Raw genomic sequence first — 12,181 nt, 5'->3', positions numbered from 1 at the left:
CATTTGCTCAGCATTTCATGCAATCCTACTGATCTCACTTCCCACCTCCCATGGAAAAACACTCTTTCAAGCTCCCTCGAAGCCATATGATAAAGGCAGATAGCTCTTGTTGATTCTCACATTAACCACCTTTGGAGTGTTTGTTCTGCTCAGACACGACACACAAGAAATAACAAATTAGAAATAGTTGTGTATCAGGTCATTAAGCCTGCAATAACAGATATTTTGGCCACTGGAGAGCAGCAAAAACAAACGGTAAATACAACAATGACACTGATACTTATATCTTAGTATGACTGATGCCTTTTTACACATCCAGCAGATACGAGGTGACTTGGCATTCTTTTGGAGTTGTATTTGTGTCTAATACTGACTCTCTACTCACTTTCTTGCACAGTACCAACTGCTGACTCCACCAACTAAGCAAGTCACTAACATTGTCATTTGGTGACAAGCAGGTAGTGCGGGAAGACTTTTTGGAACTTTTTGTGGAATACAGCTGCCTCACATTGATAGATCAATAAGAGTGAACCAGAAAAGTTAAGAGTGGTAAGTCCATATCACTATGACCAACCCCTTTCACATACAAATAGTCATGTGGTCCAATTTTAATTAAAAATATAATGTTCTGTAAAGTCAAGGCATCTAATTTTTTGTGCTTGTTAATGCCCGAGTTGGGACTGCTTCCCTCACAGTCAAGCCAATATAACACATCCCAACTCACATGATATGATATGGAGCAAAAAGGAAAATAAAACTGACAAAATATGCCTCCAGAAAGCTAGAGATAGGACATGACGATAATAAAAAACACAATAATAATAAAGAGTAATCTCTTATGGATACAAATGACCAATAAATAACATAAATCAAAAGCAATGGTCTTGCCAACAGTCCCTAGACAACTCAGATTTATCTCCATACTCTACTCCTGACTTAAAAGAAAGAGAGAGGAGAGAAAACTGCTAAAAGGGAAACTGGAGAGGCCATTTAGTGATTTGAGCAGTGAAGCTTCTCCGCTGCCAAGGACATGTAAGAGAGACAGAGAGACTGGGAGTGCCTCTCAATACATCAGATGTCAGGAGTGCTTCCTCCCACTCAGACGGATGGATCTACTTTTGGAAAGCCCATAAGAGTTAGAGCAATCTAAGGTGGGTGAGCTATACAAAAAATACAGCAAAACTCCACAATGCACAACGCAGTGTGACATCTCCGTGTTTGGGGAGATTAATGTCACAAAATTTCCTAAATGATGTTCATTTTGAATAAAAGAAAAAAAATATATTGGAGAAAAAAAGAAAACATATTTCCATCCTTGGGCTGCCTCTCGTTCTGAGTTGTTTCATCAGCTAGGGAGGCCAGGCAAGGCAGCAAACTGTATTCTGCAGCAAACTCAGGCCTCTCCAAGCCTCTCATTCTGAGCATCAAGCTTGATTGTAAAAACGTTTCCCTCTTCTTTAATCAATGGAAACTCAACTATCCTGATTCATGGGGCACTCTGGAGTATATAAATATCTTCTGACAAGCTTGACTGCGTTCCCCCTCACCAGCTCCAAAAGACTAGCCACCAGCCCTGCAGTGTTCATATTATGCTTTTCTTCTATACTTATTTTATTTCCTCTTCCCCACCATTTCTCTCTTGCTCTCTGATTCTCCCTGCCTTTGCTCTGTACATTTTGCTATAACTATGAATCCAATCAATCATTCATTACAGGGACTGTGCAACTGCAACATGACAATTTCTGGGAGAAGATAAGGCCAAACAGATTAAATACAAATGTTCGGTGTTAGAAAAAAGCAAAAAGAAAATTACAGAATAAAGCAAAAAGGGAAAAACAATGAAACCTTCATCTTCAGTGAACAGCAGAAATATTTTCTTCAACATTTATCCTCATTACTTATCTCCTGGGAGCCTTTTATTTTTGTTTTTCCTTATCTCAACAATGGAGAAAATATGTCTTCATCAATTCTGATTACAAAGGAGTGATTTAAAATCTGCAGAGCATATCCATGAAGTGCTTCGGAAATTCCATAAGTTCTATAATGTCAGAGGAGAAAACCCCAATTTAGAAAAAGGCGTTGTTGTAAAGCATAAACACAGGAATTGCCCTACTTTTGACTTTATCACTTCTGATCATCACACCAGTGGCGAGCGTTTCCTTTTCTAACTTATAGTAGGCTTATACTACAACAGATATTGTATCGCAGTATTAAGCATGGTCACAATAACAATACTGAATAATCTCTCAACAGAATAATGTTTAAATTGAAAATTTCACAGTGTATTAATATATATATATTAAAATATTATTAAGGGAAAATGATGTTGAATGAAAACAGTGAAATATTAGATTCATAAAGCGTGCATTTATGAATGCTGTGCACCTAGATTTATTGTCATACTGTTTTTTCCAGTTTTTTTCCTCAGTTTAACAAGCTGTGACAAGGCACACAAGTCAGGTTCGCAGCTGAGCTCAGAGCAACAAAAATTTCAAAAGGCCTTGACTGTTTGGGTCCTCACTAACAGAAATATTGGTACACGCATATCTGTTCTCCAGTCTGCTGTATAAGTTGGATTGTATCGAATGAATTGATTGCACAGCCAGATGAGTCTATGAGTTGTGCTTATCAATGGACCCCATTAAACACTTGTCAACCCCGGGGAATTTCTTTGACCATGCAAGTCATTGTCAGCAGACAGCAGTCTGACTAATCAATGAGTTCTTAATTACATCTGGTGCACGGTCCAAAGGTGCAGTAAAACAATATGCCCGCACTGTCAGTGTCATCCTTTGTACAGACAGATGGCACTTTAGTCAGCGACATTGTGAGGATGTACTCACAAAAGAATATGGGACTTAGCTAAAAATGTCAACAGTTGGAGTGTGTGACGAATCAAATGTGACAAGACAAGATAAGAATGTCATTTGGATTACACTCTAAAAAAACAATTAGGCTTCTCTTATCACTTTCATGAATCTCTGCCTCTTGACACAATGCACAACAATGGGCCAAGACTTCGTGTTTACAGATTAACAAAGTCTTCTATTCTCTACCATGATTTTGCATTGTTCTATGTAGTATAAAAAGATGATCTCAACAAGTAAAGGTCTACTCGCATATGAACCTTAATGAAAATTTTTTTCTTTACACAGGCAACTAAAGCAATCAGTAATGTTTACAATAATGTCTAAGAAAGCAGTCATAATATTGAACTTATTCTGTACATAACATTACGTAGTCAGGTTCATCATCATGTTATCTGTAAGCATAAACAGGAACAGGCTTTAATGGTTTAGAACAACTCTGTGTCAGAGGACATGTTGGCTGATACACATGCCGTATGCAAATCTGTAGGCCATCACTGACTTGATCAGCATAAGGCTGACAACAAAGTGAATTAAGCCTCATCTAAATGTAAATGACCTTTTATACCTTTGGCAAACAACTTACATAACCAGTGTCTATTTTAATAAACCAATTAGATTTTATTCTATGCTATACTGACACAACAAAATAAAATCTATGCACTATGAAAATGTACACAGGACGGCTGGACAAATTTTACATTAAAACTCCTACTTCAAAGTTTCGGCCACTTAGACTGAACTGAGACACATACAAGAGACACAGCCTGTCATGAAAGACCATTTCAATATTTTTGAGAAATATGCATGCCTGTCCAACTTCCAATGCATGTGGCAGGAGCTTACACACCAGTCTCCAATTCCCTTCCTGTCAAATAAATTATTTTGCATCCCTACTTTTTCCTAAACTAATTCAACATACATGAAGCAAGTGTTGTTACAAAGTTGTTGTGATCCCACAGTAAGAGTTTATTTTATTGATTGTCAGCTACTACTGTATTTGTCATACTATGTTAAAAAAAAACAACAACTTGTTAATTAATTAATTGAAGATATAGATGGAGTGGTTCCAGTATCATACTTTTTAATACTTTTTTTCCCCTTGACATCACTTGAAGGAGAAAACCACCAACGTTTTACTATCAATCAGAAAATCATCAGAGGATAATAAATGCCTGGAACCTGTTAAGCAGGCATACACATTGAGTTGACTGTGACAGAACTACACATTATAAACTAATATCAAGGCTCACTTTAAATTCGGACAAAATCAGCACTTTAAAGGCGGGCAAAATCAGCGATGCCTAAATGAAACAGCAACAGAGCATTAATTTGACATTAGCTGGCAAACATCAATTCATCCTCCATTCTAACTTTAGTAATGCATTTACCGGAAAGAGATTAATATCAATTCCATAAATCATTCAGGAGATACATCCGGAGCCAGACACACTGGTATGTTAGCTGATCTCAGTGTGGGAGCTCAGTGCCCATTAATCAATGTCTGAGCTCTTTTGGCCATGTCATCTGGGAAAAAAGGGAAATGTTGAAAAAAAAAGAAAGAAAGAAAAAAAAGGAGCAATCATGACATTAATATCTCAGCACAATCCTCCTAATGTATTATATTTGGATCTTTCTGCACGATCTATACATTCACCTTCAAATACCTCACATCTACAGTGTATAATACTGTGGATTGCTTTTCCTTGTGAATTAATTGGTAATAGACCTTGGACCTCGCACAACTGCAAGAAGACCAACATGTGATCGGCTGACCTCTAACCCTTTGAAAACTCTTTGTGTATCAGAGACACATAATAATAAAAAATCAACGATGAAGAACAACAAAAACTAAGTTAAACCTCATCATAGTCTGCAGGACAAAAAAGAGAGCAGTTTGTCTGTGGAAATATGAAATCTGAGTGTCATATGAACCTAATCTTCACGCAGAGATTCAGTCCCAGAGAGCTCCACTGATTTGCTCTGCCTACTTGTATGCTTGAGTGCAGGCTTGTATGTGGCTCTGACCAACTGACCTTGTCAGTGGTGAGAAAGTATTTTATTTTCATGGTTGTTCCATTCATCTGTAATAAAAGTGGCAAACAAAGGCCATTAACAATTAACACTGAAGCACATTAACTTCATCTTCCTGTTTACCTAGCTCCAACAAGAGACTGACAAGGTGAGAGGTTGATCACCCTTTTAAGTATCCTTAACATACTTCTCTTTTTTAGCCACACTTGCTCTAGAAATGGCAAACTAAAGTAAAAATGTAAGTATACATGTAAACTAACACATAACAGCAGAAAGATACAGGAAGTAGGGCCGAACCAATAAAAAAAAAAAAACAGTGTGATCATTTTGACAGATGTTGCAATTTTAATATGAGTCACAATTTTAGTTGTGATGTTGCATTTCATTTTCACAGAAAAAATGACATGGCAGTTTTGTTTTGTTTTTGTGGTATGTACCAAACAGATATTGATTAATTGTTGAGCCCTGCTCTGAAGTCCGTGCGCTGACTTATGTGTTGTTTATGCATCCAGTAATAAAGCTTTTAAGATCCTCGCACTTGTCTATAAATATCAGTGTAAACTTGTAAACATATTTCATGGCTCTGATGCTGGTCACAGATCCACAGTCTCACAGTTGGTTTCTAAAACCAATTGCTTTAACTGTTCACCTGTAATTGTTTTCTTTTAATATAAAACACTTTCATTTGAATCTCTTTTATTAGAAAACTATTATCTGTTGCTGCAGTAGTCACAGTAGTTTGACTTAACAATGTTAAAGATTTTACAGTTCTGATGGCTGAGGAAGGTCAAAAATACAAAGCCTGAAATTGAGAAAGCTCTGCTTCCAAATGATTTCTTGTTTATTCTCAGACTAAAAGAAGAGACTGTGAACTGGAACATACAATAATATGTATATAAATAATATAAACAATATGGCGCAAACCCATGCAATGATTTAAATTTTGAAAAAAGGACCTTCATGTCACCTCTAGTTTGAGCAGGAAGTAAAGGAAATGATGTTCAGATTTGTGTACTGCAATCAAATTTACTTGATCTACCTGTAATGAGAATTCTAGTTGCAGTGTTTTGAACAAAGTGGAACTGTTTGGTGGAAACTTTGAGCTGGAGTAGGTGGTATTAAAATAATCCAGTTTTGCTGAAACAAAGGAGTGTGTCATTGTCTCAGTCATTTACAACTGATAGGAAAGAATGGATTGCAGTTATGAGGGCAGCTTTTATAATATGAGATGCAAACACAAAGAAATGCTGTAAAACTGGTTGAATATAAGTGTGTGTTTGCTGTTTTGAGGTGAGGGGAGGCAAACACAAAATTTTGAACTAATTAGTCACAGCAACCAATGACCATAGCAATGACATTCAGTCACACATAAAAATGTCACCATCATGAAGAACAATATGAAAAATTATTCATGGATCACCACTTTAACTCTCGCCTTCTCTCTCGACTCTTATTTTACTTGTATGACTTTTTTCAAGTTTATAACTCACCACTCTCAAAGCAAGCATCAAAGACCAGATGTCCTTTTCGCGGCGCTCCTGAGTAACCTGGTGGAGTCACCATCAGTTTGTTCACATTCCCCACCAAGGCATCCTCTCCACCAGTTTCATTGCCTGAAGAACATGTGCAACATGAAGGAATAAGATGAGCCTCATTTTACTAAAAGTAAAAATGTGTCAAATAAGCTTGTTCATACATAAGCCAGTAGCCTGTAGATAAGGCATACATCTCTCTCTCATGACAAATAACACAGTCCTAGATTGTTGCCTTTGAGTGCAAAATTCGTTGGACAAATTAAAGTGTCCACATGGAGTTCAACTTTGCAGAACTTTGATGCCATCCTCGACAGGGGACAGTAACACCCTGAATTCACCTGTGTGGGCACTTACTGGCAAGGATAAGAATCCATGGGCATGGATTGCTAAACTGTGGGCACTGTTCACTGATCTTTGAACATGGATTTGTAAACAGAGACTCACACATCGTGATTCACACATGCTTTTTAAAACAGCTCTTGCATGTTCATATCTAATTTATACACTGCTGCTTAAAATGGAGGCTTTGTTTGCTCTTTTTGCATAAATTTTAAAGAAAAGCTGCACCTTTGACTTTGTTATTATTTTTAATCATTATTCATCATCATCATTATTTTAAGACCTGGTGACTTTGCCTTGAAGTGGTGGTTGCAATTGTGCTTTTATATATTTTATATATATTTACTGATATAGTATATATTTACTTATTTGATCCTTCTGACTGGTATGTGATGTTAGGGTTTATTTGTTTCATTCTGTTCACACTTTTATGCATTCTTTGCTTTTTAAAATAAAAGTTAATAAATACTTCAATCTAAAAAGGAAAGATGTAATTTGTAAAAATTTCTTTTACTTCATTTATACACTTTTAGCACTTCATATGTGCACTCAGTGCGATTCCACTACGCTGGTAAAAACAGTGCAAGAACAGTGACAAACATCTTCAAAGTGAATGAAAAGTAACTGAGTTCCTGCACATTAATCATTTGTATCTGTGGGCGTGTTGAAAACCCAATTTTTTTGCCCTTATCAGCATTCAAAATGTGAACTGTTTTACAAGCATAAAGGGCATTGGACGTGTAATTAAATCTTAGACAAGAACAGAAGAGATCACAAACCTAACCTAAACCAAACCTCTTTAACGATACAAAACTGGTGCTCTTGGCGTTTGTTGGCAGATAATGGCTTTAACTTAGGAGAACAACAGAGAAAGACCAAGTAGCTAATTAGCTACACAGCAGTTCACTAGAGGAGCTGTCCGTCTCTAATGTAGGTAACATAGCTAGCTAGCTAGCAGATACCCAAAGCAAATACACCTGCACTACTGCTAACCTTAAAGGCAAAGCGGTTAACGTTAACATGCAAGCGGTTTTCTCAAGTACGTCCGTTAGAAGCATTGCCTGTGTATAGTTATATGGTTGGCTAAGGTCTGCAGGAGCGAAGCAAGCTCAAAACAAGCTGGTGACATGACTCTTGTTTACATCCCTGTACCTGCTAGCTAGGAGGTTAGCAGATAACGCTAGCGTCAATATAAAGACACGCAACAAGCCCGAAACATGCAACTATTGATTGGCAAACAACATGGCATCGTCTATTCCTTCGTTTCTATGGCAATGTGGGGGAAAGCCAGGTAAGGCTCGTATTTACACACCAGTCTCGACGTCTCTAACAGTGTTATCCTCCATCTTCCTTTCCATTCTGTCGGAGGAGCCGACGCTCTCTGTGTGTTGCCACGGCAACGGAGCAGGAGGGACCAGGAGCGGCGCTGTCATCTCCATCAGTACCTGTGCCTCTGAAGACGTACAAGACACCAGTTTACACATACATATAGGTGAGTTCAGTTATTAAACCATATGCACGAAAATGCCAGAATAGCAACAGAGGCTTGTGTTGTTTTGATGCTGATGCACAAATAATTTTCTCAAGCTGTCCATGTAGCTCAGGAAAACTTCTGTGTTATGTTGGATATAACTCTGGAAACTAGATTTCACAAACAGTTGCTAAAAGTACTAAATTAAAGGTCCTAACAATGTTGTTATTATAATAAGGGGAAAGTTATGTCAGTTTGGAACACAGTAAATTTTCCATTCACGTTCTGCAGGCACAGCTAAACCAGAAATGATTCCCAGTACGCTGCGGATAAACTGTAATCAGTAATATTGTGCATGCCTCAGTTTTATTGCAGCTATACCTGCATTTTAAATGGTATTTTCAGGGGGGGGAAGCCAATCACGGCAGGCTGCAGCCAGAGATTGTGAATTATCCTTCAGATTGATTAAAGCTGGAGGTTTTCAAGACAGTTGGAGCATAGATGTCATCAAGGCCAATCAAGCCTGGCCCTATTCCTTTCCCATTACAAAGGCTGCACCTGATTAAGTACATCAAATGAGCAGCCGCACAACTCCTGGAGCAAGAGGCATACAGGCTGCTGCTAATTTTCAGGTTATAAACTGTGTGTAACAGGACCAAATGAATAAGACCAGGGAGAGGGCAATGTTTTTTTTCTCTCTGTGTGTGATCTGTGTTTGATGGCGAGCATCAACAGGCCGCTGAGTAGATAGGTCGGACTGATTATTTCTCAGATGACAGGAAGAGAATACAGAGCTGCTGTGTAATATTTCGTTAAAATTGAAAATTGAATAGCTGTCCTCCATGCTATGTCATTCCTTTAACACTATGCCAATTAAAGAGCTCTACGGTGGTACAATCATTCATTTTCAAGAGCGAGATTGAAATTGAATTATGGAGCATGAGAAGAATGAATTAGATACGCTACATGTTTCCCTTGTTTCTCAGCTCTTATCAAATAGAGAGACTGCAAAGGAGTAGTTGAATTTACTGCAAGATCCTGGCTTTCTATGCCACAGTTGCAATTGAGATGCTGTTTGTAACCTTATCTGCTGTCTGAAACTCACACTTGTTGTTGTTGGCTTGTGAAAGAAATTGAGTGAGAACATTTTGTGATATTGTTACAGTTACAACTAAAACACATAACATGAGAAAATCTGTCAGATGTAACAATTTTAATGACTCTCAATGAAATTGTTAAGTTAAGAAGGTGACATTTTCTGAAATGGTTTCATTGCTAATGCTGTCCCATATTGAAACTTGAGTAAAAATGTCAGACTTGAACTTCATAACTCAATAGTCTGTGGTGCCTTAATTATATTAAAATATACATAAGCCTATTACAGCAAAGCTTTGAGCCACATGAAGTATTTTTTTTTCTCGATGGCTTTCCTTTTCTTTCAAAGCTTCATATTCATGATCGGGATGTCCTCCTCTAAAACATGTCTGAAGAAGGAGGAAAATATAGCAACACTTTCAACAATAACCTCTTCCCAAGTACCACTCTACACACAGTCAGTAATGTTCCTTGTCATGATGTTTGCAAAATGCAGCAATAATTTAATGAACACATCCATCACTGAAAAGCAGACTAACATGAAAGAGAAGTACAGTCCATACCTTGCTCTCTCAAATTTTAATTATCTCTCAGGAGAGTGTATTTTCACCTGCTTATCAAAACATTTTTGACCTCCAATGATTTCTGAACATATGAATGTGTTTCATGTGTAGACATCCCTGTCATGGTTCAATACAGTATCCGCAGTAACAATAAAAAATTGTGGTTATTTTAAGCACAGAGGATGCAGCGCACCATCACAATCCCAAGCTGAACATATCAGAAACCCCCTTGAGGAAACAGTAGTTTTGACACAGCAAAGGTATTTTTGCACCTTGCTTTGCACTGTCTTAGAAATAAACTTTTTCTTCTAAACTGTAAAATGATCAAATAAGTCAGTCCTTGTAGCTCAGTACCATAACTGAAAGAAGAAGAAAAAAGGCATGTTTATGTTCTTACCGCCTGAAGCTCAGTGTGTGTGTGTGTGTGTGTGTGTGTGTGTGTGTGTGCACAGAGGGAGCAAATCTATGTTTTTGTATTTGTATTCCAACAAGTACAGGGAAACCCTTTTTACTCCAGTCAGTTAAGGACTTCCACACATGAAGTCCATCATGAGTGAAGGAGGAGGTCATGCAAAAATCAAAACACAAGTGGCAGTGAGTTGGTGATGGGTGGTTGTGAGGCAGCGAGGGGTGTGTGTGCATGTGTGTGTTTGTGAGTGTGTGTGCATGTATGCGTATGTGTGGTGGTGGTGGGGGGGGTGCAAAGACCAGCCAACAGTACACAGAGAATCACTATGGTGACAGCAATCAGGGGGCTCAGGGGAGTGAGGCTTGGTCAGAGAGGAAGGCTTGAGAGGCAGCTGACTGAGGAATCAGCCCTCACTGACAACTGACAGCTCTCCCCCCAGGGCTCTGCCGGACCAGCCGTCCCCAGAGACCGAAGGGTTTACAGAACAGGGATGTGGCTAGCAGCCTTTTTTCTGAGGGAAAAAAATTGGAATTGAAGCCAAGACAGTACAACAGTGCCGCAACACAGCAATGTCATTGATGACATTTTCACATATCCTGCTTCTGATGAAAATGTAAAGAGAAAATGTGCTAATTTAAAACATGTAAACAATATGATATCCCACATCCAAGTGTGAGTCTCTCTACATATTTTTTGTTTTCCTGATTTACACAAACCGCTAAAGCTAACAGTTTGCTAACACCTCCTCTGCTGTGTACCTTGCCGTTACCCCTTCTCTCATCCATTAATCGTCACCCTCTCCTCTCTCTTTATCTGTCACTTCTGCTGTCTCTCTGTCCCGTTCCCTCTTCCTCTCTGCTATGCTGGACAGCATCCACCTAAACAGATGGTCCAGTGTCAATAGGCTGCTATTAACTGGCCGCTCTCCCCACTCTGATCCAAGACAGCAAAAAGCACATTCAAAGCACTGGGAATAAATCCTTTGCCACGCTGATGGAGCCACGAATAAGACACCAATAAGATTAGCATTAGTGAAGATACCAATCACGCTGTCAGCATGATTTTTATAAATGACTTTATTTGTTGTTATTTTCTCCAAAATCGTAGGCTTCAATTTCATAAACATATTTTTACTCTAGATGCAGCTCGAGTATACTCTGAGTCACACAATGAATTCGCTCAGGTGTTATCGACTGAAACCAAGAATGTAGTGAATCACATCCTTGGCACAGGTCTCCTTAACCTTTTTTTTCCTTGTTTATTTGTTCCTTAGTTGGGATCTCCTGCCATGCCTGTGACTAGCTGCTTCGTCATCCCCTTGCCACACCCTGCTGAGGAAAAGGACATCCACCTGACCTTGATGATCACATCAGCCCAGCCCTTGCTTTTTCCCCCTGCTGCCTAATACTAAGAGGTACCTTTCATTTCCACTCTCTTGAGGTCACTTGACAGCATACAGCTTTTATTACGTTCCTTTACTTTACATATAGCTGTTACAAAAACACCTCTGACAAAGTGATGAAAAATTTCCTTCTCAAAAGTCACTGGTAGACCTTTTCCACACTTGAATCCACAACCTGTTTTGTAAAAGCCATAATTGGATAACAGGACTGGACGATATTTGCCATCATACACCCCTAAGTGATTAATTAATCCCTGGTTGTGTGTTTGATCTGGACGGAGAGTGAGTGCTATCTATAGCTGTGCGTTACAGAAAAGAGGAGAAGAGAGGAAAATGTAAAAGACAGGAGTGGCACAGAGAGGAAGCGATGTGGCGGCGATGGTGTCGCTGTTGCTAGAACAGTCTTCCCACCTTGTGGTTGCACAGCGAACTGTAGCTGCATCAGTGCGTGAGCAATGGGGAGAGA

The 12,181-nt window shown here is 38.7% G+C and overlaps 2 protein-coding genes across 3 annotated transcripts in view; one reads left to right on the top strand and one right to left on the bottom strand.

Moving 5' to 3' along the window:
- agbl4 (AGBL carboxypeptidase 4) overlaps nucleotides 1-12,181 on the bottom strand; it is a 366,309-nt gene that overhangs the window by 237,998 nt on the left and 116,130 nt on the right. For both annotated transcript variants that reach the window (XM_046390770.1, XM_046390771.1), the window contains exons 4-5: nucleotides 8,088-8,228; nucleotides 6,392-6,514 (exon numbers count right to left, since the gene is read on the bottom strand). In XM_046390770.1, coding sequence (XP_046246726.1) covers nucleotides 6,392-6,514; nucleotides 8,088-8,214 — 250 coding nt within the window. In that variant the 5' untranslated portion in view covers nucleotides 8,215-8,228. The remainder of the gene's footprint in view (nucleotides 1-6,391; nucleotides 6,515-8,087; nucleotides 8,229-12,181) is intronic.
- Nucleotides 11,594-12,181, top strand: part of elavl4 (ELAV like neuron-specific RNA binding protein 4) — a 79,045-nt gene continuing 78,457 nt past the window's right edge. Inside the window, exon 1 of the mRNA XM_046390785.1 lies at nucleotides 11,594-11,727. The gene's annotated coding sequence lies outside the window, so the exon portion shown is untranslated. The remainder of the gene's footprint in view (nucleotides 11,728-12,181) is intronic.

The sequence above is a fragment of the Scatophagus argus genome, chromosome 6 (assembly GCF_020382885.2).
Source record: "Scatophagus argus isolate fScaArg1 chromosome 6, fScaArg1.pri, whole genome shotgun sequence".
NCBI classification, from domain to species: domain Eukaryota; kingdom Metazoa; phylum Chordata; class Actinopteri; family Scatophagidae; genus Scatophagus; species Scatophagus argus.
The sequence above is the reverse complement of the archived record's forward strand: the minus strand, read 5'-3'. Positions and strand labels throughout refer to the sequence as shown.